General features: G+C 35.0%; 1 protein-coding gene across 28 annotated transcripts in view; it reads right to left on the bottom strand.

Annotated features, from left to right (window-relative positions):
* Positions 1-15,275, bottom strand: part of LOC125666552 (leucine-rich repeat-containing protein 15-like) — a 412,115-nt gene that overhangs the window by 120,496 nt on the left and 276,344 nt on the right. For 26 of the 28 annotated variants that reach the window (XM_056151679.1, XM_056151700.1, XM_056151697.1 and 23 more), the window contains one exon: positions 6,289-6,360. The exons of the other annotated variants lie outside the window; for them this stretch is intronic. In XM_056151679.1, coding sequence (XP_056007654.1) covers positions 6,289-6,360 — 72 coding nt within the window. The remainder of the gene's footprint in view (positions 1-6,288; positions 6,361-15,275) is intronic. 28 annotated transcript variants of the gene reach the window in all.

Below are 15,275 nucleotides of genomic sequence, written 5' to 3'. Positions count from 1 at the left end.
GGTACTATGATATTTGCACCTGATGTAAAGCATTGACGATGAAACTTTCAATTTTACCTGTTATAACGATTTAGGTCTGTCACCCCCGGGATTCGAACTCCGACCTTCCACATGCGGGACAAACGCTCTACCATTAGATCACGCTCTAACACTGAGCAATCGCGACCGGTTTCATTTTAAATAAGACACAAAGATAATGAAAAATGGGTCGTTATTAATGCTGACGTATTATTTACGATGTTTGTTTACTTCTAGTATATCAAATAAAGGTGGCCAGTCGTGGTATATGAGTAGTATAGCTTTCATTTCGTAGGTAGAAGGTCGTGAAACGGATGTGTTATGGCAGGCATTGGCACGTTTAGAGAACCCACACTGGTACTTCACCTCAAGAAGGTAACGTCTCAGTATGATTGATACATTCTCAACGGGATGTAAAACAATAGATCTAATACAGGCACGCCATTCCGCATGTATAATCTAACACGTTTGAGTTGACTACTTTTAATGGAATTTCGTCTTGGGATGAAACATTCACGTACATTGTGTTATTCTCATTTAGTATCACGGGCACGTGACTACTAAAGCGGTTAACTTAGGTTGATGACATCGCATACGTTTTTGCACCCTGATCTTGACCATCGACTACTTCGTTTATCTGATCAAGATAAGTATTCATTCCAACAAAATCTAAATTATCATAAAAAGAATTGGAATTTTCTTTTTAAAGAGGTGATGTAATCGCATGAAGATGAATGGTCATTAGACATTTGTATACAATTGTACAAGGAAAAAGTTGAATCTGATATTTTCTCAGCCGTGTAATTGTTATACGGATCAATGGAGCGAGTAGAGCTACACATACATGTACAGATTCGGAATCAATCAAATTAAAAGTAGATCCCTTACCTTCTGCAGTGGTATACGAGCGTGGATCAAATGATCTAATTTTAATTAGATCGTATGCGGGATATAGAATAAAATATCCAATAAACCAATTTGTGCCCAGAGGAGAATTAGGAGGCACATTGGTCAAGTCCAAAAGCACAGAAGCATATGACAAAGGAAAACAAAGACAATCGCACTGCATAATGAACAGAAAGCTAGCCATCAAATATTGCAATGTATAAAATGCACACAAAACCCATATTCATGTTGTACAAGCATGGTAACTATTTTGCATTAATCAACTTGCCTTTTATTCATGAAATTTATCTTATGTTATTTTAAAGATGTAGAGACATTCGTTTTATTTACTCTTGTTGTTAAGCGCCTCCAGTCTAAATGACCGGTGCGTGTAGATAGAGTCATTCAAAATGTTCATCTTAATTGATTGATTGTTTGTTTTACGTCTTGTTGAGAAATGTTCACTCCTAATTAGACGTCACCAGCTCCAGGTGAAGTACGACATATTTAGAGTTATGCCTAGCGATCAGGACCGTAGCAGTGAGGGTTCAATAGCGTGCTAACGCCTCCTGCGACACGGTAATTCCACTTTTTATGTCATATCAGAAAGACCCGTGATTCTCACTTGTAAATGTCGAGCAGTTAAAAAACGAGAAGTCAATACCAAGGTTAACGTCTGAGGTATAACGCGGCCAATGCATGAGCGGAGGTGGAACAATGACCTTCTAGTTACGATTGATTGTATTTTGTTTAACGCCCTTCATGATAATGTTTAAGTTAGATGGAGATGCCACTACTAATGATGAAGAGCTACCCATTTTGTCCTATGTTCGGCGCAAAACGGCAATGGAACAGTGAGGGTTCTTCAGTGTGCCTTATCTATTTTGAGACGGGACATCCGTTTTAAGGGTTGTCTTTGAGGAACCATGACATTTGCATCTGATGTAAAACTTTCAATTTTACCTGTTATAATGACTTAGGTCTGTCGCTGCCGGGATTTGAACTCCAAACTTTCACATGCGGGACAAACGTTCTACCGTTAGACCACCGCGACGGTTCCCAGTTATGGAACAAACGCTCTAACACTTTATATCAAATAAAGGTGACCGGTCGTGGTATCTCAGCAGTACAGCTTTCGGTTCGTAACTAGAAGGTCGTGAGTTCGAGCACTGCTCGCGCCATGACCACATGGAACCTAAAATGTTAACATAGGTAGTGATTGCTCCTTCCCTAAACGCTCGGCATTTAGAAGTGAAATTAGAGGCTCTTTCAGATAACACCTTATGAACGGATGTCCCGTGGCGTGGCAGGCGTTGCCCCGATAAGAGAACCCACACTGGTATTTCACCTTAAGAAGGTAACGTCTCAGTACGATTGATAAATTATCGACGGGACGTAAATCAATAAATCCAATTCAGACACATCATTACACATGCATAATCTAACATGTTTGAGTTGACTATTTTAATGAAATGTTGTCCTGGGATGCAACATTCACATGCGTTGAATTATTCTCATTTATTATCACAGGCACGTAACTACTGAACAGATATCTTTAGGTTTGATACTTTGATACGTTTTTACACACTGATTTTGACTACCGACTACATACTCCGTTTATCTGATCAAGATGTACGGCTAAATATGGGTACTTACTCCTCCTATGCAACTGATCCCACCTCTTGTATATTCAGGTTTTGTCGATTCTTAATGTTGTATATCTTATAGATTGGTCATGCACTGCTTGCTATCTTCATGTATATAATAAAGCAATGACTAAAACATTTTCAGTAATTCAGCATATAACACGTTGATCTTTTATTGTGGTTCTAGCCTACCCTCGAGGATTATGAATTGCACAAACTTGGACCTACTCTACGTAAGAAAGCTTTCGTGTAAATTTTCACTTTATCTGGCCCTGTGGGTTTTGAAAAGATCTATAAACATATGCCCTATATACTCGGATATGAAAATTTGATCCCCTATTTTGGAGGCCATGTTCTTACAAACTTCAATTTGACCTATATCTGGGAACTTTAATGTAAAATTGAACTTCCCAGGCCTAGTGGATTTTGAGAACATTTTCCCTATACAATTGTATGTAAAACTTTGATGCCTTATTGTTGCCCAACCCTTTCCACTAATGACCATGATTTTATCAAATTGAAATATGCACTATGTCAGAAAGCTTCCATTTAAATTTGAATTTATCTGGCACAGTTGTTCTTCAAAGGAAAAATTTTAATGACCCCACCTTATTTTTGCATATTCAAGATTATTTCCCCTTTTAATGGAAATGACCCTTCATTTCAACAAACTTAATTCCCCTTCATCCATGGATGATTTGTACTAAGTTCTAAGATGAAAATGTGAACAGTTTAGGAACAAACAGGCAGAAAGATGAACTGACAGACGACAGACAAAAGGCGATCACAATAGCTTACTTGAGCTTTCATCTCAGGTGAGTTAAAGTATTATTACTTGTAGACTCTTGCATACTGTATACCGACATTATTAAATTACATTCCTCCGAAATAAAGCGTATATTTACCATTTTTATCTATCCCTTCCCTCATATCTTGATCAGGTCAAAATAATTCGGTATAAATATCCCAACGGTATGTTTTACACCCCCCTCATCCATTTAACAGTGTTTCAATGAGTCTGAATTATCTTTGTTTTCTAGTATCGTGTAGTTCACTGTACGTGATTAATATATGTGATCAGAACATGATTCTAGACTTTCAAATTTTAGAAAGATGTTTGTCAGTCCAATAGACAGATGACGTAATACTTGTTTGTCTTAACACTGTCTGTGCTAGAAGAGAATTCTCCAGAATGAAAGGAGAAGACAACGAGAAGTGACAAATCTCATAAGTTCTATATGCAAAAGTTTTACAAACACGGATCCCTGGATACACTAGAGGTGTGATTAGGAGCCTAGTGTAAATCGACTGTAGGTATTGCGGTAATAAGCACGATATATGCACTCTAAAAATACGTTTGGACGTTTACATCTTGAGATTAGATTGGACAAATCACTTGTAATCAATTTCTTTACTTCTTTCAAAAGATCCTCAATCTGACCATTTCTGATACCGGTATTCATAAGTAGTAAATAGGTATGCTTGTTTATTTTAGGTACATTAATTCATTTTGACAGAGAAAAAAATGAAGTAAATTATGTCGCAGGACAAATAAACTACGCGACATCTAAGGTGAAAATAGGGTCTAAGAGAACTAAATCCATCGCCGATATTGGTAAGAAAATAGCAAAATAAATAAAAAGAAACCTATGAAATGTTAAGAAAACGAACAGTCAACACTCTTACAACTCCTGTAAGGAATATAATATAAAGAGTTAGGCAAACACGGACCCATGAATATATCAATGGTGGAATCATGTGTCAAGGTGAAATAAACACCCCCTGTTGACCGATCACAGCCGCCGTTAGCCCTAGATCTTGATCAGGTAAACTAAGTAATCCATAGTCAAAATCAGTGTCCAAGAACGGCTTAACCGCCAGTAAGAATTTCGTCAGACAGCATTTGACACAATTATAGGTTTATTGGCAAACTGAATTATTATAACGACCATAGAATTTGCAAAATTTTGACTTGAAGTGAGATTGTTGAAACCCTTCTATCATAACCCATTTACTTACGGAATACATTTTGAAATGCCTTCTGTTGAATCTGTGGTATAAACGCTTGGTTTCAGCAGATTAGATCCCGATTTCCACTTCATATAGGGAAAATATAGAAGGCAGGTGTTTATCAAAGAACATAGATTTGGTATCATAATACCACTCCTATTGCTTGTATTTGATATATTTAATTCATTTGTAGAAATTTATTAAGAAATAAGGTATCATTTTAAAATATTTATCGGGATATAAATACGGGTTGGTCACGTGATCAAATTACATAAAGCCCGAAGGGCTTTTTTGAAAATTTAATCATGTACCAACCCGTATTTATATCCCGATAAATATTTTAAAATGATACCTTATTACTTATATTTACATTTTTGGTCGGTAACATTGCTGAATTGTATTAACAACACGTTTCCATACATTTCAAATTGTTGACGCCCACAACGAAGCGTCATAGATGTTCAAAATGACGATAACACAAAACAAAGTTCCATGAAATGAAGAACTGTTTTAATTATTAAGACGCTAGAAAGCAAGTATATCAACATATACTTATACATTAACTCGAGAGTATATAATGGAAAACTCTTCCATATGTCTAATTTTAGGTGGGGGGGGTTATGATTCAAACGGGGGTGCGCAATATTACACTTACAGTTGTGATGCACTTTCACTTTTGAAAAGTGAAGACGTTGAAGACCGACTTTTAAAGATATTCGGTGGATATTACGGAGTTAACTTGAGGTGGAGGAACATGAAGAACAGGGCGGCAGTCGTTAGGTGTAGGCAAATCATTTATAGACAGGACAGAGGACGCAGCGCAGATGAATCTCCGGAAAAAAACGAACATCGCAGAGAATCGAATGTGGAACTGCACGAAGTTAAGGTAAGGGACGGTTTGGATTTGGATATGTGATTGTTAACAAACATGAGCAATAGGTTTTTAAGGACGCCTCGCTTTGATGTCCCGAGATAAACTTGGAAACCGACATCAATCACCTATGGCTGCTATGGCACGGAAACAGTGCGGTGTGCAGGTCTTAATGTACTTTGACGACTTATCGGTCATACATCCTTTTTGCTAAAGCCTTACGTCATCGTCTAGCAGTAGGTACAATTCCATATCACCGATGACCAGGGTGAAGTTGTAGCAGACAAAATTTTATACATACAATAGGCTAGTAAAATGTTGTTTACAGAAATGCTTTAATTAATTATGGATGAAAGTCCAATGCTTTGAATACAAATAAAACCATAAATACATTTTGTGATGTTGATTTCATTTATTGATAGATTTCTGCAGTAAGTGAGAGCGATTGCTAAATGTGTATTGCCTTAGTAAAAGTAGTACATGTTACCTACTTTTAACAAATGTTCATACGCACAGCCATGACCTCTGTTGACCCCGTAGTGGATTTATGCAGGGATAAATAAGTAATGCTCGTAATAGTGTTATGTAGGAGAAAACAGTTACAAATGCAAATATAATTTTATAATGAACATTGACAATTTCAGCAATCTTATAAAAATCGAAATTAAGAGAGAGACAAACACGCTATTCTATCCAGGATACACCAGATATTACATTTGTGAACATTTGTATTCTGTATCAAACTACCGTATATGTTCTATAATTATAACGAGAAATTCAGATCAAACAGATGTAAAACAGTGAAACTAAAAAAAAAACTATCCACATTTCATATAAAATGAAAGAAAAACCACTTACAGTGTTTCTAGTTTCACCAATCCAGCAAATGCCTCTTTCTGTAACGTTGTTATTCGATTACCATACAGGTATCTAAAGCAGAAAGATATAGATATTAACATCCAATTAGCATAATCTTAATTCAATTACCCAAGGCTTATTTAGGATTTCTGCAGATTCTGTAAAAATGGAAACGGGAGAGGAGATACATTGAATCATTTTCTCTACACTACAAGCATTGGTTGCATTTATATATTCTTTCTCACTATAAAGAGATGTTTACCGAGACAATCTGTTGAGTTATTTGTAATTATTCCTATGCCATCGACAAACGAAAGAGCTCCTGTTAAGTGTAATTCAATTATCAATCCTGTAAAATTCTGCTGTTACATACAATGTAATACACGAAGATGGTTTACTCTAGTTCAAACATATTTAATCATTTATTTGATTGAAAATAGATATTAACCGCAAACTAACAACTCAACTTTATGACAAACGGGATGATTTCAGCTTCTCCATCATCAACTTCCCATATTTATGTAACAATATCCCATTATCACTTGCATATGATGTTTATATCCCTCAACTGATTCGATGTGCTTGTTCTGCTTATGGCCAGTTTTTAAATCGAAGCAATCTTATGACAAACAAGTTGATGGTGCAGCGGTTCCAAAAGTAGCGTTTAAAGTCAGCATTTTGCAAATTCTATAGTTGCTATAACGATCTAGTTTGCCAAGAGGGCCTAATTTTGGGTTACATTTTATCTGACGAGTTTTATGCCGATTGTTTGGCCGTTCCTAGAGCACTGATTTGGCTAGGGGTACCTTCATTTGTCTAACCGGGATATAGAGCTCACAGTGGGTGTGACCAGTCGACAGCGGATGCTTCTCCTCCTGACACCTGATCCAGAAGTCCATGTTTGTCGGACTATCTATTTTGAATTGCTTATAGGAGTTATGAGATTGATCACTGTTCGTACTTAAATTATCAGCCAGACTCAACCTAACAGAAAGCAGTTCCATGACAGTCCCACAGCAGTCCCAGTAAACAAACTGAAAAGCAGTCCCAGCTGTCCCAGCAGTACCAGTAGACGGGGTTAGAATAACTAGTTGGAGGAGTTAAGCCGACAGTGAGATCATCAATAAACATTATCGATAATCTCTGGAGCGCGTCATACGGTCAATACGATAGTCGAAATCGAAGATGTAATTAAAGAGAAAAACAATACATTATACATGAACACAGCACATATTCAAAATACTTTTGTGACACTTTTTTTATGAAGTATCCCACAATTTCACAAGGTAAAATCAATTGACGTCCATGTTCTGTCAGGCAATTTGGTTGTTGTTATTCATTATATATTTTTTAATACTTCTTTCAGGTAACGTGTATCTTGGGTTCTGAAAATTATGTAGTATAATTATATTTATTTCTTGACTGGGTTATTAAGATAAATGTGTTTAAAGGTCATATGAAACGATATCCTGAAGAAATAGTTATGCATGGAAATTCATTAATAAAGGTTTATTAAACAATAATTCATTTTCAATTTTTTTTATTTAATGCATTATAACGTCATAACAGCTGATCAAATGTACTCGATCACGAAAATGATTTTTGATGATCGTGGCTTATCTCCCTTGCTGATTTTTATATATATACTTGCAACTGAAAAATATAGAAGCACCCTCCCCCAATAAAAACAACGATTTGGAGGGGGTGGATCCAGGAATAGCGGTTATGGGAGGCACCACGTTGTGAGGCAGGGGGTCTGGAGGCCGCCTTGGTGGGGGCCAAGGGGGCGAAGCTCCCGGAAGCATCTGGATTTTACAGATTGTATAGGGCTTGAAATATGTCTTCTATTTAAGTCATTTGTTCTATTTTCTACAAATTTTAATAAGGTGAAATTAGCAAAATGGCGCAAATTTTACGGGTTTTTGAAAAAACATTAAGTTCTCCCAATAAAGTAATTGAAGAAATCAAAAGATTTTGTCATTTATTTCTGCGGGTACATTTTTCTAAACAAGATACCACGACTTGCCTTAACTTTGAACATTTTAGGAGCGGGGGGGGGGGGGACGCCCACTCCCCTTAAATCCGCAACTGATTTGTGAATTTTATACCTAAATTGGGATACTCGACTGGGTTATTGAAATAAATGTGTTTAAAGTCGCCTAAATGATTTATTATCGTCTATATTAAACTAGCATCAACTGCTTTCTACTTACGTGTACACGTATTTTTAATTTGTAAATGATTGGTTAGATATGGGTTACTTATTCCCAGCACTGTAGAATTGTTTAATTTCACTACAACACTAACACAGATTTAAATAATTATGAAGTTTCCAATCAAAATATATATGTACATGTTGTTATAACCTGAAATCGAAGGTTTTCTTATCAATCATAACATCACGTGATTCATTCACGCTTTGCTGAATTAAGCAGTCCCAGAAAGCGGTCCCGGAGCACTCCCAGAGAAGTCCCATAGGAGTTCCACTTTTTGAGAGAGCAGTCCCAGAACAGTCCCCGGGACCGTTTTCTTGGATTGCTTGGGTATCAGGTTGGGTCTGGATGGTACTGCATTATGTTGTTATTATTGTATTGTAGTCAACCAATCGGTGAACATCGTTGCTTTTTTTCGGGTAAAAAGAAAATCATTCGGAGGTCATTGCCTCCTGAAATCGGAATAATCTGAGGATTGCCGATTGAGAGCAAACTGAACACTTTTTAGCTGTTGTTGCAACGCTTCTTTGTTAACTTCACCGGTGTAATAAATTTACAATACAATATTTGTAACTACGCCGTTCTCTTTAGATAAGTGTCTGATTAACTCTAGTCTTGCAGATTTCAACACATCCACTTTACCCTGAATTTCCTCATCAGATTTGAGAATACGATGAATTTCATCAACACAGATTTCAAAAGCGTAATCACTGCTGTTAATGCAAATTTTAATTAATAAATACTTGTAATCTTTACTTTCTTATATAAACAGGGACCTGTAGCCTTTTTTGTTCATTATTACTTGTAAACAAACACTGCACGTGTTAGTTGTTTGAATTGTGGGTGCAGACATTGAAATATCGGAAATATGTTATTGTAACTGATTGGTCAAAGAAATGTGTAAAGTTCCTGTTTTCATTCCCAAACTAAGGCAGATTTTAACTTTACTGTACATATCGTGGTAGAACACAATGAACTATGTGAACTTGAACAATGAATATCTTTATGAAGCGAAACTTAGTTTCCTCGAAAAACATTCTTGATAACACATATAATATATGAATGATCAAAGGCGTAATAATCAGGCGAATATATCATCATATCTTACGAGAAACGACAATTGTCATTTTACGGAGTTTCCTAGTACACTTAGTGACAGAGGGATGAAGTGAAGAAAGAGAAATAACGATCTAGTACCTCAATACAACCTATCATTGAATCAAATGCTGTCTGACGTGTTTCATATCGATGGTTAAGCCGTTCTTGGCACACTAGTTTCAACTTAGGGCTCACGGCGGGTGTGACCGGTCGACAGGGGATAATTTATCCTCCTACAGTACGTCCAACTCTTATCCCGTATTTAACCACGCTCCCCCCGCCGTATGCTAATTCTTCACGCACTATCCCTCCGCGAGATTTCATTGCGGGGTAAATTTATACCGCCGCGGTGTGAACTACTGTTATTTACCTGCTAGGGCAAAATAACTGTGCAATAGCTATTTTATTCGTCGGCAGAAAATAAGTACGGCTTGCTTATGGACAGCTATCTCGCGTTACATTCCGGTATATTAAATAAATCATTTAAGAAAAAAGGAAAAATAAAATCAGGGACCTACTAAAACCAGATATACTTAGGATTTAGCATATCTAATACACCTCCAATTTTTCATTCTAAAAAAAACCAAACCAAACAAAAAACCAGCATTTAATTTTGTTTTTTAATAGGAGTTTTACGCTATAGATAATGATAAGGATTAGGAACTAATAATTGTTACAGCTAGTGAAAAAATAATACAAATAGATCTACAAATGACCGTATATGAGTGCAAGATTAATATGTTCTGTCTGTTTTAATGGTGTTTGTGTAGACTTCGAGAAATGGTTCAACATTTTATCAATAACAAAATATTATTTTGTATGTTTTAAGAATAAAAAAATGTAAATTTTGCATTATGATGAAAGAAAGATTTTTGTTTTCCCATTTCAATCGAACATCGTTTATATGTACAACAGTTGGATCCCTGCTGTACGTTTTCTTAAGAGTGATTCTATGTAGCTATCAAAATTCAGTGACCACGGTATGTTACAAATCTTGATGAAACTTTGTGTGTAACAATATTATAATAGGTATAAAACGAAAAGGATATGCAAAGGTTTGACTTAGCAACGGTTGCCATGGAAACCGATCCTCTAACAACAGCTGGACAAGATCTGTACATGCATGTTATATTTTGAATAATTAACAATTAATCGCTATTGTTTATAAAAAGAAGAATGGTAAAAATAATGTTGAGCTGGGGTTTAGCTTTTAGATTTATTTTAAATTTATTTAATCCTTGAAAACAATGGAAATAATTATTTTTATGATGTATAAGGGTTTGATATATGTACTTTTTAGAGAGGGATGACATATATTTGCCCAGTCATTTGGTATAAACTCACGGCCGGTGTGACCGGTCAACAGGGGGTGCTTACTCCTCCTAGGCACCTGATCCCACCTCTGGTGCGTCCAGGGGTCCGTGTTTGCCCAACTATATATTTTGTATTGCTTATAGGAGTTATGAGATTGATCACTGTTCGTTATCTTCGCCTTGCATGCTAGTAAAATGTATTGAATCGGACTTTTAAAAAAGTACAGACACACATTTGCGGAGAAAGCAAAGATAAACACACAAGCCAGTACTTTACTCTGGTGCACAAACCAAAAGACACCAGAAAGAGTTATTGCCCTTTGTAACACTATCTTGCATTCGGGATATGATCAGCCTTCATTTGTTTTCAGTAAGACAGGAGGTAGAAATTTCAGTTTTTATTCAATTTCTTTTTCAGAAGTTTATTAATATCAGATGACCTTTCTTCACTTAATTCACTACCAAGATCTTTATCTTCAGTCGTGCTAACAGATTCCGGTTTATTTCGTGAAATACAGATCCGTTTGATCTTTGCCAAAGTAACCGGACTCTAGCATCCAATGGTCTACGTAGTCGTAGAAAAAGTAAATGTTGTGGAATTTGACGGTTCATTTCAATACATCTGATTAGAAACATTATCAGGGAATCAGAAGGCTAACAGACATATTCATAGAAAATATGAAAAAGCCCTGCCTGTTGCCGTGTTTGAACTTGTATTGACGTAAGTATTCTTTTGATTTAGAATTCAAATTCTAAAGTAAAGCCTGAATAAAATGTATCAGAAAACTGGCTTAGAGTATCCATATGAGAACCCAAATTTATTTTATACCGCCAGTCAGGCTATTTAGCTATAGTGGTATACATGAAGACTGAAAATTGTATTAAAGTAGCCCATGCATTTACTGCATGGGTGTACAATATAATACTAGTTAAGGTATTCCATGTATAATGAAAGGATAATGAACAATTTTGAAGGATTGATATCAACGTAAAAGTTTATTGTTGAATAATGATGAAAGCGAAGCAGATGAAATCCACATGACTGGTAAATGATTAGAAGCTGACCTTTTTGAACTTAATATTTTTTGGAATAGTTGTCTGCCCTTTGTAAAATTAAGAAAAATCTAATTTTCTAAAAATGTGTGTGGTCAATGATTAATTTTATTTCATATTTTCATAAAAAGAAAGTGTATGCAACTTTCTACCAAGAAATTAGTATGAAAATATAATTTGTTTTTAAAATATTGTAATAAAACATGCTTTTCCCATATACTTCAATGTTAAATTCTAGGTGAAATAAATCAAGCAGTAAACAAAATTTTGAAAATTCCTATGGTAGATTATTTTTATTTGATGAACCCTTCAAAATGAGACCATGATTACAAATATTCCACCATCCATTTATTAGATATGAAATATGGTCATTATACATTGAATACCTTAAGTATGTCTCCTACCTATCATTCACTCAGGGAGTTTCCTATCACATTTCCATATATTTCAGGATCATTAAATTTGAGAAATATTGATAAAATCTTGTTTCATGTCGACATTTTCAAAAGGATTAGGCTTAATTTATGATAATACATGCAATCCTAAGTGATGACCTGTATCTCTCTCTCTCTCTCTCTCTCTCTCTCTCTCTCTCTCTCTCTCTCTCTCTCTCTCTCTCTCTCTCTCTCTCTCTCTCTGAGACTGTCAAATTTACAATAAATCAAACGTGTGAATGTTTTGTGGCTATTCTAGATAAAGATTGTTAAAATCATATATATTGGTGAGTCAGGCTACCTTCAAGTTTGTTCACTTGTGATAACCCCTACTAATATGTGATGGTTCTAATCTACAGAAGAAATCACAAAAATACTATTCTGATTTAAAGTGTTCTCATCTCTGTAATTATGAACTTTAGGACGCTTGATTGGGAAAAATATTTTAACGAAAATTTTACACTTGAGATGTCAATTCGAGATAATTAAAATGCTTTGTTTATTGACATATGGTGTACCTTTATCAACAAGTGGTTTTGTGCATTGTAAAATTGAGATTGTACATGTGCTTTTAGGCATATATCGCATTGCATGTTTTTTTGTATTTGGTTGTTGAAAATACTGATAGAAATTAATAATGAAGAATTGCTGATATACTAAGGACATCATGATTCTGATCTAAACAAATGGAGGAATAATTAATATTTACATACTTTGTTACATCATGACCTTACATTGCTTGAAAGAAAAACACACAAGGGTCACATACTTGCAAACAGTGAGAGAGACATTGTGTTCAGTTATACTATTTTCAAGTCATTACACTTAATTCTTAGAAAATTTCCTCAACTAGCAATCGATTGCAATCAGAAATTGCAAATTTTAAATTTGTTCCTTAATTGACACCATCAAATGAGGACAGCAATGTGCCGCACACTCCCTGTAATCAGGGGGAATTAACTAATATAGTATTGTGAAAAATGTAGCTCACTGATTATTCATATAGTGTACGTTTCAAATATCATATGGCTAACACGATTTTTTACAATAACTATTGAAACGGACTCGAACAAAATTTATGTTCATGTCATGCATAACTCTTATTAAATAATTGACTTCGCAAAGTCGTATGACATCACAGGAGGGTAGAACTACCTTTAATAAAGTTGAATGCTTATGAAGGTACCTAAATTGCGAATTTCGAAAACCGAGGGTTGTAAATGTGAGCCTAATCGAGTCATATAGTGTATAACATATTAAATAGTATGTTTTAAGTCCTTCATTAGTAAGGGTACTTTCTGTGGAATTTATGTTTAAAGAAGAACTCTTGTTTAATATTGCTGCTGAATATTGGAATTTAGCTTATAAATATGCAGAACAAGAAGATTTAATATTCCTCTTCTGCATATGTATAAGCTAAATTCCAATATCATGAATTTCATAGCCCATAGAGCTATAGTGATACTTATAATTTTTTTTAAATTTGATTAATACTCAGGTAACCAATAAAGTATGTGGACCCCTTGTTAATTTATGAGTATTACCACTATTAATAGTTCTTGAATACAGCATAAACACATGTATACAGACTGTATCAAAATATAAGATCCTTTAGGCCAATTCAACTTAATTAGTAGATTATCATCAAGGGTCATTGAGAAGTATGGGGCAGGTGGGAGGATTTCATTTCTTAATTTTTATTTTCTTAGAAATATATCAATGACAAACGGGTTTTTGTCAACAGAAGTGCATAATTTAATGCCAGATATACCAATCTATGGTTATTTCACATATGATTTTTGAGGGGCTGGTGGGGATGGTAATCTATCAATTAAGTAATTAATTAATTGGTGTGATTACTATTCTAGCATCATGAATGATCTTGTACATGTAAATACAGGTAAAAGAAAGTTTAATCAAATTGAATTAGGTATGTACTGTATGAAAATGTGAAAAATAAGATGAACTTTTCAATCTTTGTTCAACACATTTTTTAGAACTTGAAGATCAGAAGATGCATTCCATGAATCTTATACAATATAGAAGACAAAAGAGAGATCTTGAGATTGGAAAAAAAGACCTGCGAGTTTTACAGTCAATGAACACACCTCATGCCACAAATTCATTCTGATTCAGTAAACTGGTAGTCTATTCTTCTAAGGACACACCATGACTTAGTTAAGATACAGTTTTGGTGTCAGAAGACTAATGTAGCTAAACTATTGCAAAATTAACAGGCTATAACTCCTGCAAGAGTCTCATCTAAGCCTACTGATTAAGGATTCATTACTAAACATTTGAAAAAAAATCACTATTATAATGATTTAAAAAAGATGAGTGTGTTGTTTGGATAACATTGTGATACATGTTTGTTGAATAATAAACTTTGCAAAAATGTGTTGTTCTGTGTTAATATTATGAATTTACTAATTACTGGTATGTCAACATAGATTACAATAACACTGAACAAACTTGAATAAATTTTAAAGCTTCATGCAGTTACATGTAGAAAAGTGAGAAAGTTTCCTAGTTTACTTTCGGAAGGTCAGTGATCTCTTACCAGGTACATTGTATCTTTGTTCTCTCTTCCACCAACAAAAAAATCAAAAAAATCTGGGCGCCACCAGATAACTGAACAATTGCTGAGTGTGGCAGATGACATCAATAAATCGATCAATCAATCAATTAATTAAAAATGTACTCTATGCAACGGTGTCCCCCAATATCTTGAGTCTGTTGTTCAATTATGATATGTCATATGTTGGTTTCTTAAAGGTCAGCATATACTAAGCAGTACAATGAACAATTTATTGGTGTCTGCCCAATATCTTGAGAAGACGTTTTTTATAGTGATGCTATTTCATGCGTGGGTTGGT

The sequence above is a fragment of the Ostrea edulis genome, chromosome 10, assembly GCF_947568905.1.
Source record: "Ostrea edulis chromosome 10, xbOstEdul1.1, whole genome shotgun sequence".
Taxonomy (NCBI): Eukaryota; Metazoa; Mollusca; class Bivalvia; order Ostreida; family Ostreidae; genus Ostrea; species Ostrea edulis.
The sequence above is the reverse complement of the archived record's forward strand: the minus strand, read 5'-3'. Positions and strand labels throughout refer to the sequence as shown.